The 20,969-nt window shown below is 40.9% G+C and overlaps 2 protein-coding genes and 1 long non-coding RNA gene across 3 annotated transcripts; all 3 read left to right on the forward strand.

The window, feature by feature from the left end:
* The first annotated feature begins 570 nt into the window (after positions 1 to 570).
* LOC126603787 (exocyst complex component SEC3A) lies at positions 571 to 17,703 on the forward strand. Its single transcript, XM_050270745.1, has 25 exons — positions 571 to 848; positions 1,967 to 2,037; positions 2,142 to 2,222; positions 2,380 to 2,447; positions 2,544 to 2,646; positions 2,961 to 3,106; positions 3,648 to 3,765; positions 4,277 to 4,381; positions 4,916 to 5,017; positions 5,120 to 5,257; positions 5,426 to 5,554; positions 5,652 to 5,732; positions 5,844 to 5,918; positions 6,275 to 6,439; positions 6,543 to 6,684; positions 6,814 to 6,878; positions 7,056 to 7,226; positions 7,317 to 7,396; positions 7,481 to 7,562; positions 7,876 to 7,973; positions 8,051 to 8,159; positions 16,711 to 16,779; positions 17,041 to 17,106; positions 17,184 to 17,273; positions 17,364 to 17,703. The coding sequence occupies exons 1-25, from the start codon at positions 674 to 676 to the stop codon at positions 17,472 to 17,474; spliced, it is 2,640 nt and encodes an 879-aa protein (XP_050126702.1). The 5' UTR covers positions 571 to 673; the 3' UTR covers positions 17,475 to 17,703.
* LOC126603804 (uncharacterized) lies at positions 8,281 to 13,653 on the forward strand. The gene is made up of 2 exons (XR_007616403.1): positions 8,281 to 8,426; positions 13,470 to 13,653. It is a non-coding gene; the product is annotated as an uncharacterized LOC126603804 (long non-coding RNA).
* Positions 17,704 to 18,601: 898 nt separating the features above from the next.
* On the forward strand, positions 18,602 to 20,491 carry LOC126603791 (probable E3 ubiquitin-protein ligase ARI8). The gene has a single exon (XM_050270751.1). It carries the CDS (start codon positions 18,764 to 18,766, stop codon positions 20,330 to 20,332), a length of 1,569 nt encoding a protein of 522 aa, XP_050126708.1. The 5' UTR covers positions 18,602 to 18,763; the 3' UTR covers positions 20,333 to 20,491.
* The last annotated feature ends 478 nt before the right edge of the window (positions 20,492 to 20,969 follow it).

A 20,969-nucleotide genomic window follows, 5' to 3' on the forward strand; every position in this document is an offset into this window, starting at 1 on the left:
TACCTTATATGTATATTCTCATCTTTACTTAGCACGAGATTTTTTTGGACTTCACTGGCTTCAGGTTCCGTAGGAACTCCGAAGTTAAACGAGTTCACACGAGAGTAATCTCATGATGGGTGACCTAATGAGAAGTTCTCGTGTGAGTTCCTAGAAACAAAACCATGAGGGCGTGGTCGAGATCTAAAACGGGCAATATCGTGCTATCGCGGAGTCGAGCCCAGAATATGATGAGGGCTCTGACCGGGATGTGACACATTCAGTCCAAAGTTCAAATTGAATCAGATTCCATTTATGCGAAGTAAGGGGATAATTTGGCTGTAACTAAAAAGTAAGGGCTTCGACCAATTAAAAAAAAAAAAATATATATATATATATATAAGGGCTTTTTGGTAAAAAAATAAATAGTAGGGGCTTTAACGTGCCGACACATTTATTATTACCGTTTGACGTTCGACCCGTACCCGACGCATTTCGGGTCCTCTTAGTCCAAACTCGAAACTTCCGTACACCCAGCAGACCCAGCAAAGGTTGTGCAGTGCCAACTTGTACTTTCGCATTTTCGTCTCGCACCTTCTTATTTTATTTGTATTTATCCGGCAGTCTTTTATTTTACCATTAAATTACAGCAGAGTCCGATTGAGATCCACCCAGTGCAGCACCACCACCGGCGATGGCGAAATCGAGCGCAGACGACCAGGAGCTGCGGCGGGCCTGCGAGGCCGCCATCGAAAGCACCAAGCAGAGCGTCGTTGTGTCCATCCGCGTGGCCAAGAGCCGTGGGATCTGGGGCAAGACCCACAAGCTCGGCCGCGACATGGCCAAACCTAGGGTTCTCGCACTTTCCGGTACGCAGTTGAATTCTATTTTCGTCCCTGTACTTTCAATCGATTAAACTGTATGCGCTGTGGAAAATTGCAAGGGAAATTAAGCTTTTGTAAAGATTCACACTGCAGACTTCGTTTTCACTTGTCTAATTGTTAGAATCTTTTCTTTTCACTCTTTTGGATTGATTATAATGTCTCCAGATTGCGAAAGATAATCGGAATGGGGTTGAATGGATGGTAATGTATTTAGGTGCTTAGACTAGGGTTTAGGGTCTCCAGATTGCGAAAGATAATCGGAATGGGGTTGAATGGATGGTAATGTATTTAGGTGCTTATACTAGGGTTTAGGGTCTCCAGATTGCGAAAGATAATCGGAATGGGGTTGAATGGATGTTAATGTATTTGGGTGCTTAGAGTGGACAATTTCAAGAAATATAACTTTTGACTGATGTGTTTTATTCACAAGATTGTATGCATTGGTCAATCTTACAGGGAAGATAATAAATTTTTGAACTTGCCGAGTCATTTATCTGCTTTAAGGATGTAGCTAGAACTAGGTTTTACTACGATAATGTTGCAAATCAGCACGGTGGGTTGTCGGACGAAGACTTCAAAGCATTGTCTTAGTGCATATTTTAAGGGTTGGAAGATAACTTTAGTTACTTCTCGCAGAATCATTAAACAGGACTGTACAAGGCATGCCGAGCATTAGATGGTGCAGTAATGATTTTTATCAGTGAGGTTGATTCGAGAATTGTGAGCTGACTTGTAGGTGTTCTAGGGGTTAGTCTACATTTTTTTTCTTCTCTTACTACACTTTTAATAACTCGAATTTTGCCACTAATGTATCACTATGATAATGGATAATAGATAGTGAATAATGGATAATGGATAGTGGATACTACTACACTTTTCTTCTCTTACTACACTATCTGATTGTTCTAAAATGTGACAGCCATTCAATATCACATGAGGGGAAATTAAAAGACTCGTCTTTCCTAGCTTAGGTCATGGCCTGTATATGTGTGCATAACTACAAATTCCCACTCTAGTATAAATATTCAGGCAGATGCAGATCACTGTGGGCACCTTAGTCGTACTTAATTTGTGTTGGTGACCACCCTTTGTTGTTTGTGCAGTAAAAACCAAAGGCCAGAGGACTCAAGCCTTTCTCCGAGTCTTAAAATATTCTACTGGAGGAGTCCTTGAGGTGAAGTCCCTAACAGATATGTCTTATTTTGTGCTGTAAAGTTGGGCTTAATTAGGGACTGGGATTATGATTTTCAATTACTCAGAAATTTTCTTTTACTGCAGCCTGCAAAGTTATACAAATTAAAGCATCTTTCAAAGGTGGAGGTTTTAACAAACGACCCTAGTGGGTGTACTTTTACTCTGGTAGGTAGTGCTCCATCTTCCATGTGTCTATGCTCTATATACATGCTGGGAATTTGTGCAAAGAAATAGGGTTCGGTCAATTAAGAAAAACAAGAAACAATGTTTGAGAAAAGTTTCAGTCCCATCCTCCATTTTAGTCTGACTGAATTTCTTGTAGGGTTTTGATAATCTTAGGAGTCAAAGTGTTGCTCCTCCTCAATGGACCATGCGAAATATTGATGACAGGTATGCCATGGAGAATAATACCTATTTGGATGTTATCCTCCAGTAAACAAATTGATAAGATTCTGATAATTGGTTTTCTTTTTCTTTTCTGTGTAGGAACCGGCTTTTACTTTGTATTTTAAACATATGTAAAGATGCACTGGGTCATCTTCCTAAAGTTGTTGGTATAGATGTGGTGGAGATGGCTCTTTGGGCTAAGGTGCATATGATGAATTTATACACCTGTATTGGTTTTTATGTACAGATTGGATTGCATGATATTTGTAATTGAAGATTTCACTTCCTTTGGAATCACTAATCATGGTTACAACTTTATGATGATAATTTTCTGTCAATGTGAATTTCTTTTTTTTTTCTTTTTGTTTTATTTTATGTCACTACGTAGAATTATTAGTACATACACTTCTCCTAGTTTTGGCTTCATGCTGTTGAAACTCTATTTATTAGTTGTTAGTTTGTTAAATTATTATTTGCAGTTAATTTTTGCCCAACTTTTTGTAAACAATGATTTAGGAAAATACACCGGCAGTCACTAGTCAAGGAAAGGAGCAAGTGGGACCTGCTGCATCAACAGTAACTGAAAGTGACTTGAAAGTAACTGTTGAAAAAGAACTTGTCTCCCAAGCTGAGGAAGAGGACATGGAGGCACTTTTGGGAACGTATGTACCATATCCTTATTTCTGATGTTACAAAGAAAATGTTTGTGCTTCGTTTCATTGTCCTTTTTGGGATATTGGTACCATAAGATTTTAATTGAAGTGATGCCTGTTTGCAAAAGTAGAATTATTTGATTGTTTTGAAGATCTTCTGTAATTTCTTTTATCAGAAAACATAGCTATATACTATATTTTCCTTTGTTTGAGGTGGTCTCCCTATACTAAGGTCTTATGTCATTTCCTGATTAGAAATTAGACTGATAGACAAAACTTTGGTTTAGTACATGCTTAGTTCATGATACCTTCTGCATTGATGCCTGCCAAGAGTTCAATGACCAACTGGGGAATCCTAAATTGTCCCACCCTAGTCGATTACGGCTTTCTGTTTTTGAATGTTATCTATTGGTTGGGTTTGACAACTTCCAAATGGCAGGCATCAAATGCCATGTATTTATAGGGTGCTCTTAGTCACTCCTTAGTTGAATTACGTTGGAAATATCTTGATATAGTTATGAATTCTTTTGATTGTGGGTGTGTTATGCAGTTATGTCATGGGTATTGGTGAAGCAGAAGCATTTTCTGAAAGGTTGAAGAGGGAGCTTCTGGCTTTGGAAGCAGCAAATGTGCATGCCATTTTGGAAAGTGAACCTTTGATAGACGAGGTGACTATTGCTATTCAGTTTTGTTGAATACGATGAAGTTTGCTGCATTTCTTCTTTTTTATGTTTTTAAGTTAATGTCCTTTATGTTCTTTGTTTGTTGCTTGGTTTCACTCTTCCCAAACAAAGTCAAGATTTTCAATCTTCATTTTTTACCTCTCAATATCAATACGGTCAAAGTCTATTGTCTTGTCACCCATGTTACTGTATGATATAAATGGCTCTCGACAGGTCTAAGGATGCTAGTTATTGATTTTTAGCATGGATGTTTTTGCATTCATCTTCTGACCTTGTCCTGTTTACATTCTTCAACTTGCTTTTGCATAAAATGTGTTGCTATTTTACTCTTAGAAACTTTATTCATCTGTTTCAGTTACTTGCATACATTGCTTTAACATTGTCAATGTGAGATTGCTGTGCATGCTACTTTTACCTGCTTCTAGGACATTGATTGGTGGTTGTCTATTTCTTTGAAGATATGTGTTATTTATATATTCCATTATGGGCCTTGTAGGTATTGCAAGGGCTTGAGGCAGCAACGAATTGTGTCGATGACATGGACGAATGGTTAGGAATCTTTAATGTGAAACTCAGACACATGAGAGAAGACATTGAATCGGTAGGGACTCTAGCTACCTTTTAAGTTTTTAGATTTTCCTCTTTTATGGACTACAGTATTATTTCCAATGCAGTTCAGGGGAAAATTTTCTTTTTTTTTAAAAATATTTTTTTCATCTTATTCTTATGAATAATGGAACAAACATACTGTCTAAGTCGACGAATTTAGCCATGTACATCTAGTCAAAGCTTCCATTTGCTTGCTTATGGCATTGTATGTAAAAATATTAACGATAATTTCTGTGGTGATTTTAGTTTCCTTTACCCCCTTATACTTTTACCATATTACATCCAATATAAAGTTGTTTAATTTAATTTTTTTTCCCAAGAAACTTTCTGATGGTATTTTGTTTAGTCTTGTTGATTAAAAGTGTATTGATGCTAGTTCTGTGTTCGTTTCAATTTCCTCACGGTTCTGACTAATAAATGGTTGTTCTGTATGCCATGACATAACATAGTTTTATGATACTAGTGCTGGATGTATAAATGTTTTTTATGTGAATACCTGTTAACTTTTTTCTGTTGCAATGTCCAGATAGAAACCCGCAATAACAAGTTGGAGATGCAATCTGTAAATAATAGGGCACTCATTTATGAACTCGATAAGCTCCTTCTAGGTTTGCGTGTTCCTTCTCAGGTATGTTTTCCATCTGTTTAGCTGTGAGAGATAACTGGTTAGTTTTAACTTTGGCAACTTGTTTAGGCGTACTGTCTTTCTAATGGCGTTTCATTTGTGTAGTATGCAGCATGCTTGACAGGAGGTTCATTCGATGAAGCACGTATGCTTCAAAACATAGAAGCATGTGAGTGGTTGGCTGGTGCTTTACGCAGTCTTGAAGTACCTAACTTGGATCCCATCTATGCAAATATGCGGGCTGTATGCATTCTGCCCTTCACATTTGTTTCATTTTTTTTCAACAATTTGTGGCCAGATGTATGAACTTTAGAGTTCCCTCTCATTACTGAGGTGCTAGATTGATAGCTGTTTTGATTTTTGATATTGGAAACCCCATTGTGTTTATAGTTGTAATTGAAATTCTTAAAGGTTAAAGAGAAGCGAGCAGAACTTGAAAAATTGAAATCTACATTTGTCAGAAGAGCTTCTGAGTTCTTGCGAAATTACTTTGCTAGTTTGGTGGATTTTATGATAAGCGACAAGAGCTACTTTTCTCAGGTGGACTTATCGTACTTGGGCTTTTATAAATATAATCAAAATTGTTCATTTCCGGTGTACAAGTCTTAATGCTCACTATTGTGCTTGTTTTAAATAGCGGGGGCAGCTGAAAAGGCCTGATCATGCTGATCTACGGTACAAATGCAGAACGTATGCTCGCCTTCTGCAACATTTGAAGGTCAAATTTTAGCTTAATTGCATTAACTATTAGGATTTTTGTTGTTTCTACTTGTGCATATGTACCGGTGTGTTTTTCCCTAAGTTTATTCTCCCCGCTTTGCATTTTCAGAGTCTTGATAACAATTGCATGGGCACTTTGAGGAAGGCATATTGTAGCTCCCTCAACTTGCTTCTTCGTCGTGAGGTGAGAATCACAACCTTATATTCTATTCTAACATATATATGTGTTAGAAATGTATTATTTGGTTGCTGCTTTTATCAGTTATCTTTAATTTTGTCTCATATGAAAAACCTTCTCATGAGCAACCAGATTTTGGTTTTCCATCTGATCACCAGACTTTCTGATAAGATTGTGATATGGTTTGGTCGTTCAATGTAGAATAAACTTGTAATAATTTAAACTAAAATGGTGGTGTATTCAACATTGCATCAATAACCTAATCAAATAATTCTTGTTCTCGAAATAAACTTTTGTAATCCTCAGACAGTTAAGTAGTTTGATCAGTTTGAAAGTTTGAGTATATAATTTGATACCTACAGGCTCGTGAATTTGCAAATGAGCTTCGTGCTAGTACAAAGGCAGCAAGAAATCCAACCGTCTGGCTTGAAGGGTCTGGTCAAAATGCGAATGCTGCAGACACTTCTACTGTTTCTGAAGCTTATTCCAAGATGCTTACAATTTTTATCCCACTCCTTGTAGATGAGGTTAAAATGGAGTTATATAATGGTTTCTTTAATCTACATAACGCATATTTACATAATGCATATCTCCGTATTAAATGTCTATTTTGCAATGGCTCAATTGCAGAGTTCTTTCTTTGCGCACTTTATGTGCTTTGAAGTTCCAGCACTTGTTCCTCCAGGGGGTACTGCTAATGGAGATAAATATGATGACACCAATGACGATGATTTGGGAATCATGGACATTGATGACAATGACAGCAAAGCTGGTAATTTACACTACCATGCTGTAATTCCCTATGTACTTTTGATCATATTTTACACTGTCTGCAATGGGATGTTTCTGCTCTCTCTCTCTCTCTCTCTCTCGCATTTTATATGATTGTCTAATTTTGTAGGCAAAAGTTCAGGAGAGCTTGCAGCATTAAATGAATCTCTTCAGGACTTACTTGATGGAATCCAGGTAATGTGCACAACTTGTTGCCTACTTTTTTGCAGCTGCTCGTGAATTTTTTTGCTTGGGCTTCATTTGCACACACCACCAGTTCAACTGTTCTGGTCATGGCTTGTTGCATAGCAGCATGCACTATTTGGTAGTCATTAAAGTTCCTTGTTTTTCACCAATAAATATGGTTTTCAGGAAGACTTCTATGCCGTTGTGGACTGGGCATACAAGATTGATCCCTTACGCTGCATATCAATGCATGGGATTACAGAGCGCTATCTTTCTGGTCAAAAAGCTGATGCAGCAGGTTTTGTACGTCTCTTGCTTGGTGATCTGGAGTCGAGAGTTTCTATGCAGTTCAGTCGCGTAAGTTTGTGTGTTAGTGATTGTGGTCATATATTTTTTAGGTTACGTTCTGAAGATTCTGAACCCATGTAATGTGTATGCTTCTTGCAGTTTGTTGATGAAGCTTGCCACCAGATTGAAAGAAACGAGCGCAACGTTAGACAAGTGGGTGTCTTATCATACATCCCAAGGTGAACTGGCATGTCTTGGCCACATTTACCATCTGTGTAAAACAAAGCAGTTGCTTATGTTTGTTTAACCTCCCTTCTACTTAGATTTGCTACTCTGGCAACACGAATGGAGCAGTACATCCAGGGACAATCTAGGGATTTGGTTGATCAAGCGTACACAAAGTTTGTGAGTTTTTTTTCTTCTGAAGATTATTTTATGGTGGTTCAAACTGTATGAGGAAGCTTTCTTAAAATTATGATTCAATCATAATTCATACACCGTGCTAGTATTCGTCCTATGTACTATGCCTTTAAAGCTTATTATTTAGTTATCACAGTTTGATTACTCAAGTTTGAATTCAGAAGGCAACGTTCTTTTTCTTAAACCTTGCAGTCTCTTGGCCGTGTGAAGATAGATGATGATAACATTTGATTGTCTATCAGATGTTTTACCAGAAATGCATCTCCATTTTTCTTACGGTAGATCAATTGTTTGACAGGTTAGCATCATGTTTGCGACTTTGGAGAAAATTGCACAAACAGAGCCAAAGTATTCTGATCTTTTTCTATTAGAGAACTATGCTGCGTTTCAGAATAGGTATCCTTATGTTTCCTTTCTACTATGATCAATGCTTTCTTTTTTCGTGTGACTTCACCTTTGAAGTTTGCTTGCAGTTTGTATGACCTAGCAAATGTTGTGCCCACCTTGGCCAAATTTTATCACCAGGCAAGTGAAGCTTATGAACAAGCTTGCACACGCCATATCAGCATGATCATATACAATGTAAGTTATCCCAATGCTGTATATGATTTTTTTCTTCCCACCCTATCCCCTGTTCCTTTTAGAATCATGTTCATATACACTGCAGTTTTCTCAAGGGCAGATCTAGCTTTAGGATATTATATGATAACAACAACAAAGCCTTTTCCCACTAAGTGGGGTCGGCTATATGAATCCTAGAACGCCATTGCGCTCGGTTTTGTGTCATGTCCTCCGTTGGATCCAAGTACTCTAAGTCTTTTCTTAGAGTCTCTTCCAAAGTTTTCCTAGGTCTTCCTCTACCCCTTCGGCCCTTAACCTCTGTCCCGTAGTCACATCTTCGAACCGGAGCGTCAGTCGGCCTTCTTTGCACATGTCCAAATCACCGGAGCCGATTTTCTCTCATCTTTCCTACAATTTCGGCTACTCCTACTTTACCTCGGATATCCTCATTCCCAATCTTATCCTTTCTCGTGTGCCCACACATCTCACGAAGCATCCTCATCTCCGCTACACCCATTTTGTGTACGTGTTGATGCTTCACCACCCAACATTCTGTGCCATACAACATCGCTGGCCTTATTGCCGTCCTATAAAATTTTCCCTTGAGCTTCAGTGGCCTACGACGGTCACACAACACGCCGGATGCACTCTTTCCATCCAGCTCGTATTCTATGGTTGAGATCTCCATCTAATTCTCCGTTCTCTTGCAAGATAGATCCTAGGTAGCGAAAACGGTCGCTTTTTGTGATCTTCGCTAGATTGCTCCGGTCATTAGTGTGGATAAGTATATAAATGGATAGAGATAGGAAAGCAAACACAAGATGTACGTGGTTCACCCAGATTGGCTACGTCCACGGAATAGAAGAGTTCTCATTAATTGTGAAGGGTTTACACAAGTACATAGGTTCAAGCTCTCCTTTAGTGAGTACAAGTGAATGATTTAGTACAAATGACATTAGGAAATATTGTGGGAGAATGATCTCGTAATCACGAAACTTCTAAGTATCGGAGTGTGGTATCGTCTTGACTTGCCTTATCTGTCTCATAGGTAGATGTGGCATCTTCTCTGGAAGTCCTCTTCCTCCATCCAGGGGTGGTATCTTTAACTGGTGGAGATGCACAAGGTAATGTATCAATTTCACTTGAAGCTTACTTGTAGTTTCAGGCTTGGTCAAGCGCGATACAAACCATGTAGTAGGAGTCCCCCAAGTCGCCGAGCTAGGGGGTCTGCTGAAAGAGGTGACAGACAAGGTAAGCAATCAGAGCTTCGACTGATTGTTCACCTTCTCCCCATCTTGCAGCAGCATGAAGGATAAAGAGAAGAAAAATGAGAAGAGATGATATGAGATACTTTTGCTTTTGAAGAAGTAACTTTCCACAGGCTTATTCTTGAACTGAGCTGGAGGGTTTTCTGGTTTCCTCCAGAGTATAAGGCCGACTGAAGAATTTGAGGGTCAAAACAAGTCCATCAAATCTAGAGTACGTTCCACCCTGCTGATATGGGATACTTTTGCTTTTGACAGAGTAATGGATGTATCAGCACGTGTGCTGTTACGCTTGTCTCCACATGCTTCCTTGTATCCTTCGCACTTGCCCTATCTGTTCCTCAAGCAGATGCGGAATCTTCCCTGGAAACATAAGATGTTGAAGATGAGTACTCGAGAGCAATGCCAGGTAAGTAATCAGGTAAGGAGTTCCAGGCAGTCAGTTCCTGGCTGGAAGCTTGATTCCAAGTGCTGACTGATTGCTCTCTTTCTCCTTGTCTTACAGGTAAAAACAAGGCCAAAAGAAAAGACAGGGAAAAAGCATGATATGAGATACTCTTGCTTTTAACCCTGATGATATGAGATATTCTTGCTCTAGTATAGCTTGTTTGCAGAGGTATTATCGGGGGGAAAGAAAGCTGAATATTTCGAAAGGCTTCGTTGGGAGTGCCCTCTCAGATATGATAAAGGGTTGAGCATTTTTGCAGGTCTGCCTGTCCGTTGGGGATGGAGGTCGACATATATAGGAGTCTCCCTAACAACAAGTAGTAATGCTATTCCTTTACCCTGCTTGGTCATAGCACGGTAGTGGGAGCTGCCAGTTTCACATGTTTTAACTCTGTCAGAGCACTTTGAAAAAGTGGTCTGTGGTATCTGGCTCTCGAGATTCGGAGAACGATGCCTCTTTGATTTTTGAGAAAGCAATCATGCTGGGGGTCTGACTCTCGAGATTCGGAGAGCAGTGTCTCTTCGATTTTTGAGGAAGTAATCATGTTGGGAGTCTGGCTCTCGAGATTCGGAGGGCGGTGCCTCTTCGATTTTGGAGCAAGCAATCTTGTTGGGAGTGTTGTCTCGAATGTGAGTAAAGGTTGGGCATGTTTGCTAGTCTACCTTGCCACGAAGCACAAAGGTTGACACACAGGGACTTTCCAATTATCCAGCAATGGTACTGTTCCTTTACCCTCTCTTCGATTTTGAGAAAGTAGTCATGTTGGGAGTCTGGCTCTCGAGATTCGGAGGACGGTGCCTCTTCGATTTTGGAGCAAACAATCTTGTTGGGAGTGTTTTCTCGAATGTGAGTAAAGGTTGGGCATGTTTGCTAGTCTACCTTGCCACGAAGCACAGAGGTTGACACACAGGGACTTTCCAATTATCCAGCAGTGGTACTGTTCCTTTACCCTTGTGGGTAATAATATGGTAGCTAGACCTTCAAAATTTATGTGTCTAAACTTTGTTAGTGCTGTTTCTTTGCTATTCTTTTACCTTTCTTGGTCAGAGCGATGCAGTGGGAGCTGCAAGCTTCACGTGCTCAACTTTGGCAGAGAACTTTGGCAAAGTTATCTGTGGTACCCATGAGCTATTGTTGAGTGTGGGAAGTGGGTGATTGAACAGTAAGATTCATGTGCTTTCTACTTCACTAGAAGTCTTCGACAGAATGCCCATAATTTCTGCAAAGCTGAGTGTGCGTGTGACAGGTGTTGACAAGGCTAGAAAAGTAGGTGCCTCTTCGATTTCTGAGATCGGCCCTCGTGGTCTCTGGGGAGCCCAGCTTTTGAGAAAGCGAGCGCCTCTTCGATTGATTCGGAGAACGATGCCTCATCGATTTTTGAGAAAGCAATCATGCTGGGGGTCTGGCTCTCGAGATTCGGGGAGCAGTGTCTCTTCGATTTTTGAGAAAGTAATCATGTTGGGAGTCTGGCTCTCAAGATTCGGAGGGCGGTGCCTCTTCGATTTTGGAGCAAGCAATCTTGTTGGAAGTGTTTTCTCGAAATGTGAGTAAAGGTTGGGCATGTTTGCTAGTCTACCTTGCCACGAAGCATAGAGGTTGACACACAGGGACTTTCCAATTATCCAGCAATGGTATTGTTCCTTTACCCTCTCTTCGATTTTTAAGAAAGTAGTCATGTTGGGAGTCTGGCTCTTGAGATTCGGAGGACGGTGCTTCTTCGATTTTGGAGCAAGCAATCTTATTGGGAGTGTTTTCTCGAATGTGAGTAAAGGTTGGGCATGTTTGCTAGTCTACCTTGCCACGAAGCACAGAGGTTGACATACAGGGACTTTCCAATTATCCAGCAGTGGTACTGTTCCTTTACCCTTGTGGGTAATAATATGGCAGCTAGACCTTCAAAATTTATGGGTCTAGACTTTGTTAGTGCTGTTTCTTTGCTATTCTTTTACCCTTCTTGGTCAGAGCGATGTAGTGGGAGCTGCAAGCTTCACGTGCTCAACTTTGGCAGAGAACTTTGGCAAAGTTATCTGTGGTACCCATGAGCTATTGTTGCGTGTGGGAAGTGGGTGATTGAACAGTAAGATTCATGTGTTTTCTACTTCCCCAGAAGTCTTTGACAGAATGCCCATAATTTCCGCAAAGCTGAGTGTGCGTGTGACAGATGCTGACAAGGCTGGAAAAGTAGGTGCCTCTTCGATTTCTGAGATCGGCCCTCGTGGTCTCTGGGGAGCCCAGCTTTTGAGAAAGCGAGCGCCTCTTCGATTTCGGAGATCGGCCTTCGTGGTCTTTGAGCAGCCCAACTTTTGAAAAAGCAAACGTCTCTTCGATTTCTGAGATCAACCCTCGTGATCTCTAAGCAGCCCAACTTTTGAGAAAGCAAACGCCTCTTCGATTTCTGAGCAGGCGCCTCTTCGATTTCTGAAGCTCCGTCGAGTGCAGATTTTTATAGGGGCTGGCATTAAGTTCCAAAGCACACTTGAATCTCCACCAGTAGAAGCTTCATTCTTGCACTTCTAAGATCTTGATTTATCCGACCTCTTCTCTCTTCAACACATTTGAAAATGTCTGGCCCCTCCGACCGTCGTTTTGACTTGAACCTTGTTGAAGAGGCAGCCTCGCCTTCTCCAGACAACATATGGCGCCCATCCTTCGTCTCCCCTACTGGTCCTCTTACCGTTGGGGATTCCGTGATGAAGAATGATATGACCGCTGCGGTGGTGGCCAGGAACCTTCTCACTCCCAAAGATAACAGACTACTTTCCAAACGGTCTGATGAGTTAGCTGTTAAGGATTCGCTGGCTCTCAGTGTTCAGTGTGCAGGTTCTGTGTCTAATATGGCCCAACGCCTATTTGCTCGAACCCGCCAAGTTGAATCATTGGCGGCTGAAGTGATGAGTCTCAAACAGGAGATTAGAGGGCTCAAGCATGAGAATAAATAGTTGCACCGGCTCGCACATGACTATGCTACAAACATGAAGAGGAAGCTTGACCAGATGAAGGAAACTGATGGTCAGGTTTTACTTGATCATCAGAGATTTGTGGGTTTGTTCCAAAGGCATTTATTGCCTTCGTCTTCTGGGGCTGTACCGCGTAATGAAGCTCCAAATGATCAACCTCTGATGCCTCCTCCTTCTAGGGTTCTGTCCAGTACTGAGGCTCCAAATGATCCCCCTCCGGTGCCTTCTCTTTCTGGGGCTCTACCGACTGCTGAGACTTCTCCTAAGCAACCTTTGTGAAGGCTCCCTCTTGTGTGTTTATTTTGACTCATGTATATGTACATATTTGTAGCTTATCGGGGATATCAATAAATAAGCTTTCCTTCATTTCAACGTATTGTGTTAAATACACCAAAGCCTTCTTCGCTAAGTTCTTTGAATTTTCTTTTGTTGAAGCTTGTATGTTGAAGCTTTCTGAGTGGAGCATGTAGGTTGGGGTAGTGTTCCCTTAATTTCCCGAGTGAGGAAAACTTCTCGGTTGGAGACTTAGAAAATCCAAGTCACTGAGTAGGATCGGCTATATGAATCTTAGAACGCCATTGTGCTCGATCCTGTGTCATGTCCTTCGTTAGATCCAAGTATTCTAAGTCTTTTCTTAGAGTCTCTTCCAAAGTTTTCCTAGGTCTTCCTCTACCCCTTCGGCCTTGAACCTCTGTCCCATAGTCGCATCTTCTAATCAGAGCGTCAGTAGGCCTTCTTTGCACATGTCCAAACCACCGTAACCGATTTTCTCTCATCTTTCCTTCAATTTCGGCTACTCCTACTTTACCCCGGATATCCTCATTCCTAATCTTATCATTTCTCGTGTGCCCACACATCCAACGAAGCATCCTCATCTCCGCTACACCCATTTTGTGTACGTGTTGATGTTTCACCGCCCAACATTCTGTGCCATACAGCATCGTCGGCCTTATTGCCGTCCTATAAAATTTTCCCTTGAGCTTCAGTGGCATACGGCGGTCACACAACACGCCGGATGCACTCTTCCACTTCATCCATCCAGCTTGTATTCTATGGTTGAGATCTCCATCTAATTCTCCGTTCTTTTGCAAAATAGATCCTAGGTAACGAAAACGGTCGCTCTTTGGTATTTCTTGATCTCCGATCCTCACCCCTAACTCGTTTTGGCCTCCATTTGCACTGAACTTGCACTCCATATATTCTGTCTTTGATCGGCTTAGGCGAAGACCTTTAGATTCCAACACTTCTCTCCAAAGGTTAAGCTTTGCATTTACCCCTTCCTGAGTTTCATCTATCAACACTATATCGTCTGCGAAAAGCATACACCAAGGAATATCATCTTGAATATGTCATGTTAACTCATCCATTACCAACGCAAAAAGGTAAGGACTTAAGGATGAGCCTTGATGTAATCCTACAGTTATGGGAAAGCTTTCGGTTTGTCCTTCATGAGTTCTTACGGCAGTCTTTGCTCCTTCATACATATCCTTTATAGCTTGGATATATGCTACTCGTACTCCTTTCTTCTCTAAAATCCTCCAAAGAATGTCTCTTGGGACCCTATCATACGCTTTTTCCAAATCTATAAAGACCATGTGTAAATCCTTTTTCCCATCTCTATATCTTTCCATCAATCTTCGTAAGAGATAGATTACCTCCATGGTTGAGCGCCCTGGCATGAACCCGAATTGGTTGTCCGAAACCCGTGTCTCTTGCCTCAATCTATGCTCAATGACTCTCTCCCAGAGCTTCATTGTATGACTCATTAGCTTAATACCCCTATAGTTCATGCAATTTTGTACGTCACCCTTATTCTTGTAGATAGGCACCAAAGTGCTCATTCGCCACTCATTTGGCATCTTCTTCGTTTTCAAAATCTTATTGAAAAGGTCAGTGAGCCATGTTATACCTGTCTCTCCCAAAAGTTTCCACACTTCGATTGGTATATCGTCTGGGCCTATTGCTTTTTTATGCTTCATCTTCTTCAAAGCTACAACCACTTCTTCCTTCCGGATTCGACGATAAAAAGAGTAGTTTCTACACTCTTCTGAGTTACTCAACTCCCCTAAAGAAGCACTCATTTCATGTCCTTCATTGAAAAGATTATGAAAATAACCTCTCCATCTGTCTTTAACCGCGTTCTCTGTAGCAAGAACCTTTCCATCCTCATCCTTGATGCACCTCACTTGGTTTAGGTCCCTTGTCTTCTTTTCCCTTGCTCTAGATAGTTTATAGATATCCAACTCTCCTTCTTTGGTATCTAGTCGTTTATACATATCGTCGTAAGCCGCTAACTTAGCTTCTCTGACAGCTTTCTTCGCCTCTTGCTTCGCTTTTCTATACCTTTCACCATTTTCATCGGTCCTCTCCTTGTATAAGGCTTTACAACATTCCTTCTTAGCCTTCACCTTTGTTTGTACCTCCTCATTCCACCACCAAGATTCCTTTTGGTGTGGGGCAAAGCCCTTGGACTCTCCTAATACCTCTTTTGCTACTTTTCGGATACAACTAGCCATGGAATCCCACATTTGGCTAACTTCCCCCTCTCTATCCCACACACATTGGGTGATTACCTTCTCTTTGAAAATGGCTTGTTTTTCTTCTTTTAGATTCCACCATCTAGTCCTTGGGCACTTCCAAGTCTTGTTCTTTTGTCTTACTCTTTTGATATGTACATCCATCACCAACAAGCGATGTTGATTAGCCACGCTCTCTCCTGGTATAACTTTGCAATGCTTACAAGTTATACGATCCCCTTTCCTCATTAGAAGAAAATCTATTTGTGTTTTTGACGACCCACTCTTGTAGGTGATCACATGTTCTTCTCTCTTCTTAAAGAAGGTGTTGGCTAAGAAGAGATCATATGCCATTGCAAAATCCAAGATAGCTTCCCCATCCTCGTTTCTCTCCCCAAAACCATGGCCACCATGAAAACCTCCATAGTTGTCTGTCTCCCTGCCCACGTGTCCATTAAATCTCCTCCTATAAATAACTTCTCCGTCTGAGCAATTCCTTGCACCAAGTCTCCAAGATCTTCCCAAAATTTCTCCTTCGAACTCGTATCCAACCCTACTTGAGGTGCGTACGCACTAATCACATTGATAAGTTCTTGTCCTATTACAATCTTGATTGCCATGATTCTATCTCCTACCCTCTTGACATCTACAACATCTTGTACCAAGGTCTTGTCCACGATGATGCCAACACCGTTTCTCGTTCTATTTGTGCCCGAATACCAAAGTTTAAACCCTGAGTTTTCTAGATCCTTTGCCTTACTACCAACCCACTTAGTTTCTTGTAGGCACATAATATTTATCATTCTCCTCACCATAACTTCCACTACTTCCATCGATTTTCCCGTTAAGGTTCCTATATTCCACGTTCCTAAACGCATTTTGCTCTCTTGAACTCTACCCTTCTGTCCTAGCTTCTTCACCCTCCCCGTCTAATAGGATCAAAGTACTTCTTTTGTGTGTCCCGGGTAAAGTTGATAGGAGCATATGCTCCCAAACAACTTTGAGTGGAGTCGTTCGAAAAGAAGTTTCTATGGCCCCCTTGCTCATTTAACACTGCATCCGGGTGCCGATGGAGATACAGCGACCCTTGCTCACTTATCACTGTGCTCGGGCCACACAGCGCGCCACTTACGGGTGACGCCCTAGCTTTAGCGCGATTTTGTTCTGGATTCATTTTCATAAGGATTCGACGTGATAGAACCTGTATGAAACATAATATTCCAGGTGAAAGCTAAACAGTTATGTTCATAGGAACACTGAAGTTTTCACCAAGGCATGTAGCCTGTGAAGAATCAGCCATTTTAGCATAGATTTCTTGCTTAAGCCTGACATACAGTTTGGACACATTTTTGGTTACATATGCCCTCATTTGCTTTCTTTTCGCAGCAATTTGAACGGCTTTTCCAGTTTGCTCGAAGAATAGAGGATTTGATGTATACAATCGCACCAGAAGAGGTTAGTGTGTTGGTATCTCAATTATCCATATCTGATCTAACTGGGAAAAATGAAACCTCTGTTAATTACGTCATATTCCTGGTTAATTTGAAACTATGTCCAGTGATTTGCACATTGATATACTCCATGAAGAGTATCTTTACCCCATCCTGAGAATGAACTGTTATAATGTAGTTGCCCGAATGATTTATGTGGAGTTATTTATCTTCAAAGTCTTAATTTTCTGAATGTAATGGCTGATAACAGTTTCCTTCATTGCAGATCCCCTTCCAGCTAGGGTTGTCAAAGATGGATCTGCGGAAGGTGATAAAATCAAGTTTATCCGGGGTGAGTTGATTTACCCATCCGAAATTTTCATCTGTGAATGTTCGTTTCTAACACTATCGTGGATTTTCCTGGTACAGCTTGACAAGTCCATCGCTGGAATGTACAAGAAGTTGCAGAAAAACATGACTTCAGAAGAACTGCTGCCTTCTTTATGGGATAAATGCAAGGTACGTAACAATAGTTTCTTCTTCGTAAGCATGAAGAGTTTCTTCGCCTTCGCATCGAAAATATCTGATGGATGTCATGGATTTTGACAGAAGGAGTTCCTTGACAAGTATGAAGGTTTTGCGCAACTCGTCGCCAAGATTTACCCGACAGAGACCATTCTTAGCGTAACAGAAATGAGAGACCTTTTGGCTTCCATGTAAAGTGAGAGTTTGTATTGTATATCTTGATAGCCTCTATTGAGGGATGTATTTAGCTTGCCGTAATCTTTTCCGTCCATTCTTTCTGTTTCATCTTCCGTAAACGTTGTCCTGTAATTTGATTTATTAAAAAATGTAGATTTTTCGAGTGTGTCCCGTCGATGTTGATGAAAAAACATCTGTAACATTGTCACCCCAGATGTTCTGTTGCTATATTTTTCTGTTCCCACGATTTGTCGTCCCAGTGTGCCGGTTTTTTTATTTTAGATGATTTCAAGGAGAATATTAATCACCATTTCAAGTGTCTTGCAAGAAGCTTCTGCAGCAGATAAAATGACATGGAAGTAGGTTGGATAATGGTTTTTCGGAAGAGCTTTTGTATGTGCGGTAAGAAAATGTTATTAGCCATTTTGAAGCTGACTTACCATTTATTGTGGCATGCTCTAAAATATCGACATTATTCCGATATTTTTATCGAAATTTTTGTGTTTTTGGGCTACCGATATTTCCGATATTATCGATATTTTAGACCTTGATAGGAATTCTATGTGGTACCAAGTCACTCATGTATCTTACCATGCAATGTATGAAGTGTAAAATATTGTATTAATTCATTATATATAAATGATTATGGTGTGTTTAAACTTCTTTCATTAATTACTACATATTTTCTACACTCACAATGTTTGCCAGCTCGCTATATAATCAATTTAAATCAGTTAAATCCATCATGCAATGCATTTCCTTCCAATTTTTTTTTGTGATAAACTAATAGATAATTAACTAAATAAACATCCTGTAAAGTTTCAATAAAAATTTTCAAGTTTTTCTTACAATTTTCATGTTTTTTATTCAATTTTTATCGATATCGATAATATCTCGATATTTCCATCGAAATTTTCGTATTTTTGGACTACCGATATTTCCGATATCATCGATATTTTATACCTTGTACGGCATAAAGCATAGCTAGAACGGATTTTCGTGACTTCTTTTTAATGAAAGGATTAGTTGTTTTCACATATGCTTGTTTACTTATCCAAAACGGTAATTTTAATGTCATACAAGTTGCTCTCCTCCGTCCGTTGAAAGAAGGTGTCGTATAAGCAAATGAAAAACCGAGAAGAAAGCGCATATACGGATATACATTGCACTTTTATAAAAGTCAGTCGTCACTCGTCAATGGCCCGGTCAACCCGCAAGTTCGTTGCACCATCGTCCAAACTGTCTCGTTCCATGGAATTATTGGTGCTTATCTTCCAGTTCTTGCCCTTACCTCCAACTCCCCCATCATGGATTCTACTCACCACTCCAACAGCTTCCTCAGAGACGATCAAACGGCGTCGCAACAGCTTCACTACACAATCTTGAAACAAGCAGACATCAGCCAGCGCCAACTCCATGAAATCACAGAGGTCTGCTCGACACTTTGCGTGTCCAGAGCCGCCGCGATCATCTTACTCCGACACTGTAATTGGAACACCAGTAAGTTGTTTGACAAGTGGTTTGAGGAGGAAGACGAGGTTCAAAAAAGATTAGGCTTGTTTAAGAAAACAAAAACAAGCCCACTTGTTCGAACCTCGTCTTCTGATGTTTGTTCGTTTACTTGTGAAATTTGCTTTGAAACATTTGTTGGTGGTGATCGTGGAATTAGCTCCAATTTTTGTAGCCATTTTTATTGTGGAGGATGTTGGGGAGGGTATGTCAGTAAGTCAATTAACAATGACGGTCTTGGATGCTTGTCGCTGAAATGTCCGCATCCGAGTTGTGGTGCTGCTGTCGGGGAAGATATGATCTTTCTGTTGGCGGACATTGACTCCGATAAGGGTAAGTTTTCGCGGTACCTTGTGAGGTCTTACATTGAAGAGAGTTATCGGAAGACGAAGATAAAATGGTGCCCTGCTCCTGGTTGTGATAATGCTGTAGATTTTGTTGGTGGCAATAAGACTAATTATGATGTTTCCTGCCTTTGTTCGTATATATTTTGTTGGAATTGTTCCGAAGAAGCTCACAGTCCGGTGAAATGTGAAACTGTGGCCAAGTGGATGTCGAAGAACAAGGATGAGTCCGAAAATATGAATTGGATTCTTGTCAACACCAAGCCTTGTCCACAGTGCAAGCGACCCATCGAAAAAAACCAAGGATGTAACCACATGAGATGCAGGGCACCCTGCAGGTTCGATTTCTGCTGGATATGCCTTGGAGAGTGGAGCCGTAGCCATTTGTGTAATTCTTACCTGGAGGAAGTGAAGAGCAATGCGAGTGAGAAAAGGAAAGAGATGGCAAAGATGTCTTTAGACAGATACGTCCACTATTACGAGCGTTGGATAGCCAACCATGATTCCAAGCAAAAAGCTCTCCAAGATTTTCGGCTTGTGCAAGCTGTCCATCTGAAGAAACTTGATAAGAAGTATCGCCAAACCAATCCGATTCTCAGTTTTGTAACCGAGGCATGGCAAGAGATAATCCAGTGCCGGCGGGTGCTGCAATGGAGCTACGCATACGGGTTCTACATCCCTGAAAATGAGGATGGTAAGAGGCCGTTTTTTGAGTACTTGCAAGGCGAGGCAGAGTGCGGGTTGGAAAAGTTCCATCGATGTGCAGAAGTGGAACTAGAAGAGCATGTCAACGCAGATAGATCCATTGAAGATTTCATCAAATTTCGGGCTAGGGTAGTCCAACTGACCGTTGTGGTTAGGAATTACTTCAAGAACTTGGTGCGAGCTATGGAAAATGACCTTTCGGAGATAAGATCGTATGGGGATTATTGGTCTTGTGATCTCTGCACCTATGTCAATGACAGTTCTGCTACCATGTGTGTTATGTGTTCTTCAGAGTCTCCATTGCCTGCTGAATTTTAATCAAAGAAGATGAACTCTTTGATTATGTGCTACTTTAAGCTTCGTGTTGTTCTCTGAATCTACAAAAACTGAGAATAAATGCTAAATCCAATACTTTTGGTTTTGTTTACTGTATATACAACGATATATTTATACGAAGGGGTGAGGGATTTTGGCTTAGCCGCACAAGTATGAACAACAACAATTCTTATCAATCTTCTCTCATGATGAATCCCACATTGATGAACGATGGGCAAACAATCGATCTTCAAAGCAAAAAGCAATCGAGGATTTACATAACGTGCAAAGCGTACAGATCACGAAACTTGCCGGCACACAATGCCAGTCAAGATTGTATGCTCAGGTTCATTATAGATGTGTGGGCACGGACCGTTGAGTGTAGGCAGGTATTGTGATGGACTTATGCGTACGGCTACTTCATCCCCGAAAATGGGCGTTTGAAGGTGCGGTTGCTCGAGCATTCGCAAGGCCACGCAGAGTTTGGTCTAGAGAGGCTTGACAAATGTGCAGAGAGCGAACTGCAGCATTTTCTTGTCTCGGATGGAGAGGCTTCACATGAAGAAGAAAGTACACGAAGCCATCGGTCAGAGTCAGGAAACCGATATAAAGATCGCTATCAGATGAATTGGTCATCAGA

This window comes from Malus sylvestris, chromosome 15 (genome assembly GCF_916048215.2).
Source record: "Malus sylvestris chromosome 15, drMalSylv7.2, whole genome shotgun sequence".
Taxonomy (NCBI): Eukaryota; Viridiplantae; Streptophyta; class Magnoliopsida; order Rosales; family Rosaceae; genus Malus; species Malus sylvestris.

Bases quoted from the DNA above. Each gene is read 5' to 3' on its own strand.
- LOC126603787 (XM_050270745.1), top strand. From the start codon at position 674: ATGGCGAAATCGAGCGCAGACGACCAGGAGCTGCGGCGGGCCTGCGAG. The intron at 5,018-5,119 runs GTATGTTTTCCA...TCATTTGTGTAG, and splicing joins GTTTGCGTGTTCCTTCTCAG to TATGCAGCATGCTTGACAGG. The intron at 17,107-17,183 runs GTGAGTTGATTT...TTCCTGGTACAG, and splicing joins TAAAATCAAGTTTATCCGGG to CTTGACAAGTCCATCGCTGG.
- LOC126603791 (XM_050270751.1), top strand. From the start codon at position 18,764: ATGGATTCTACTCACCACTCCAACAGCTTCCTCAGAGACGATCAAACG.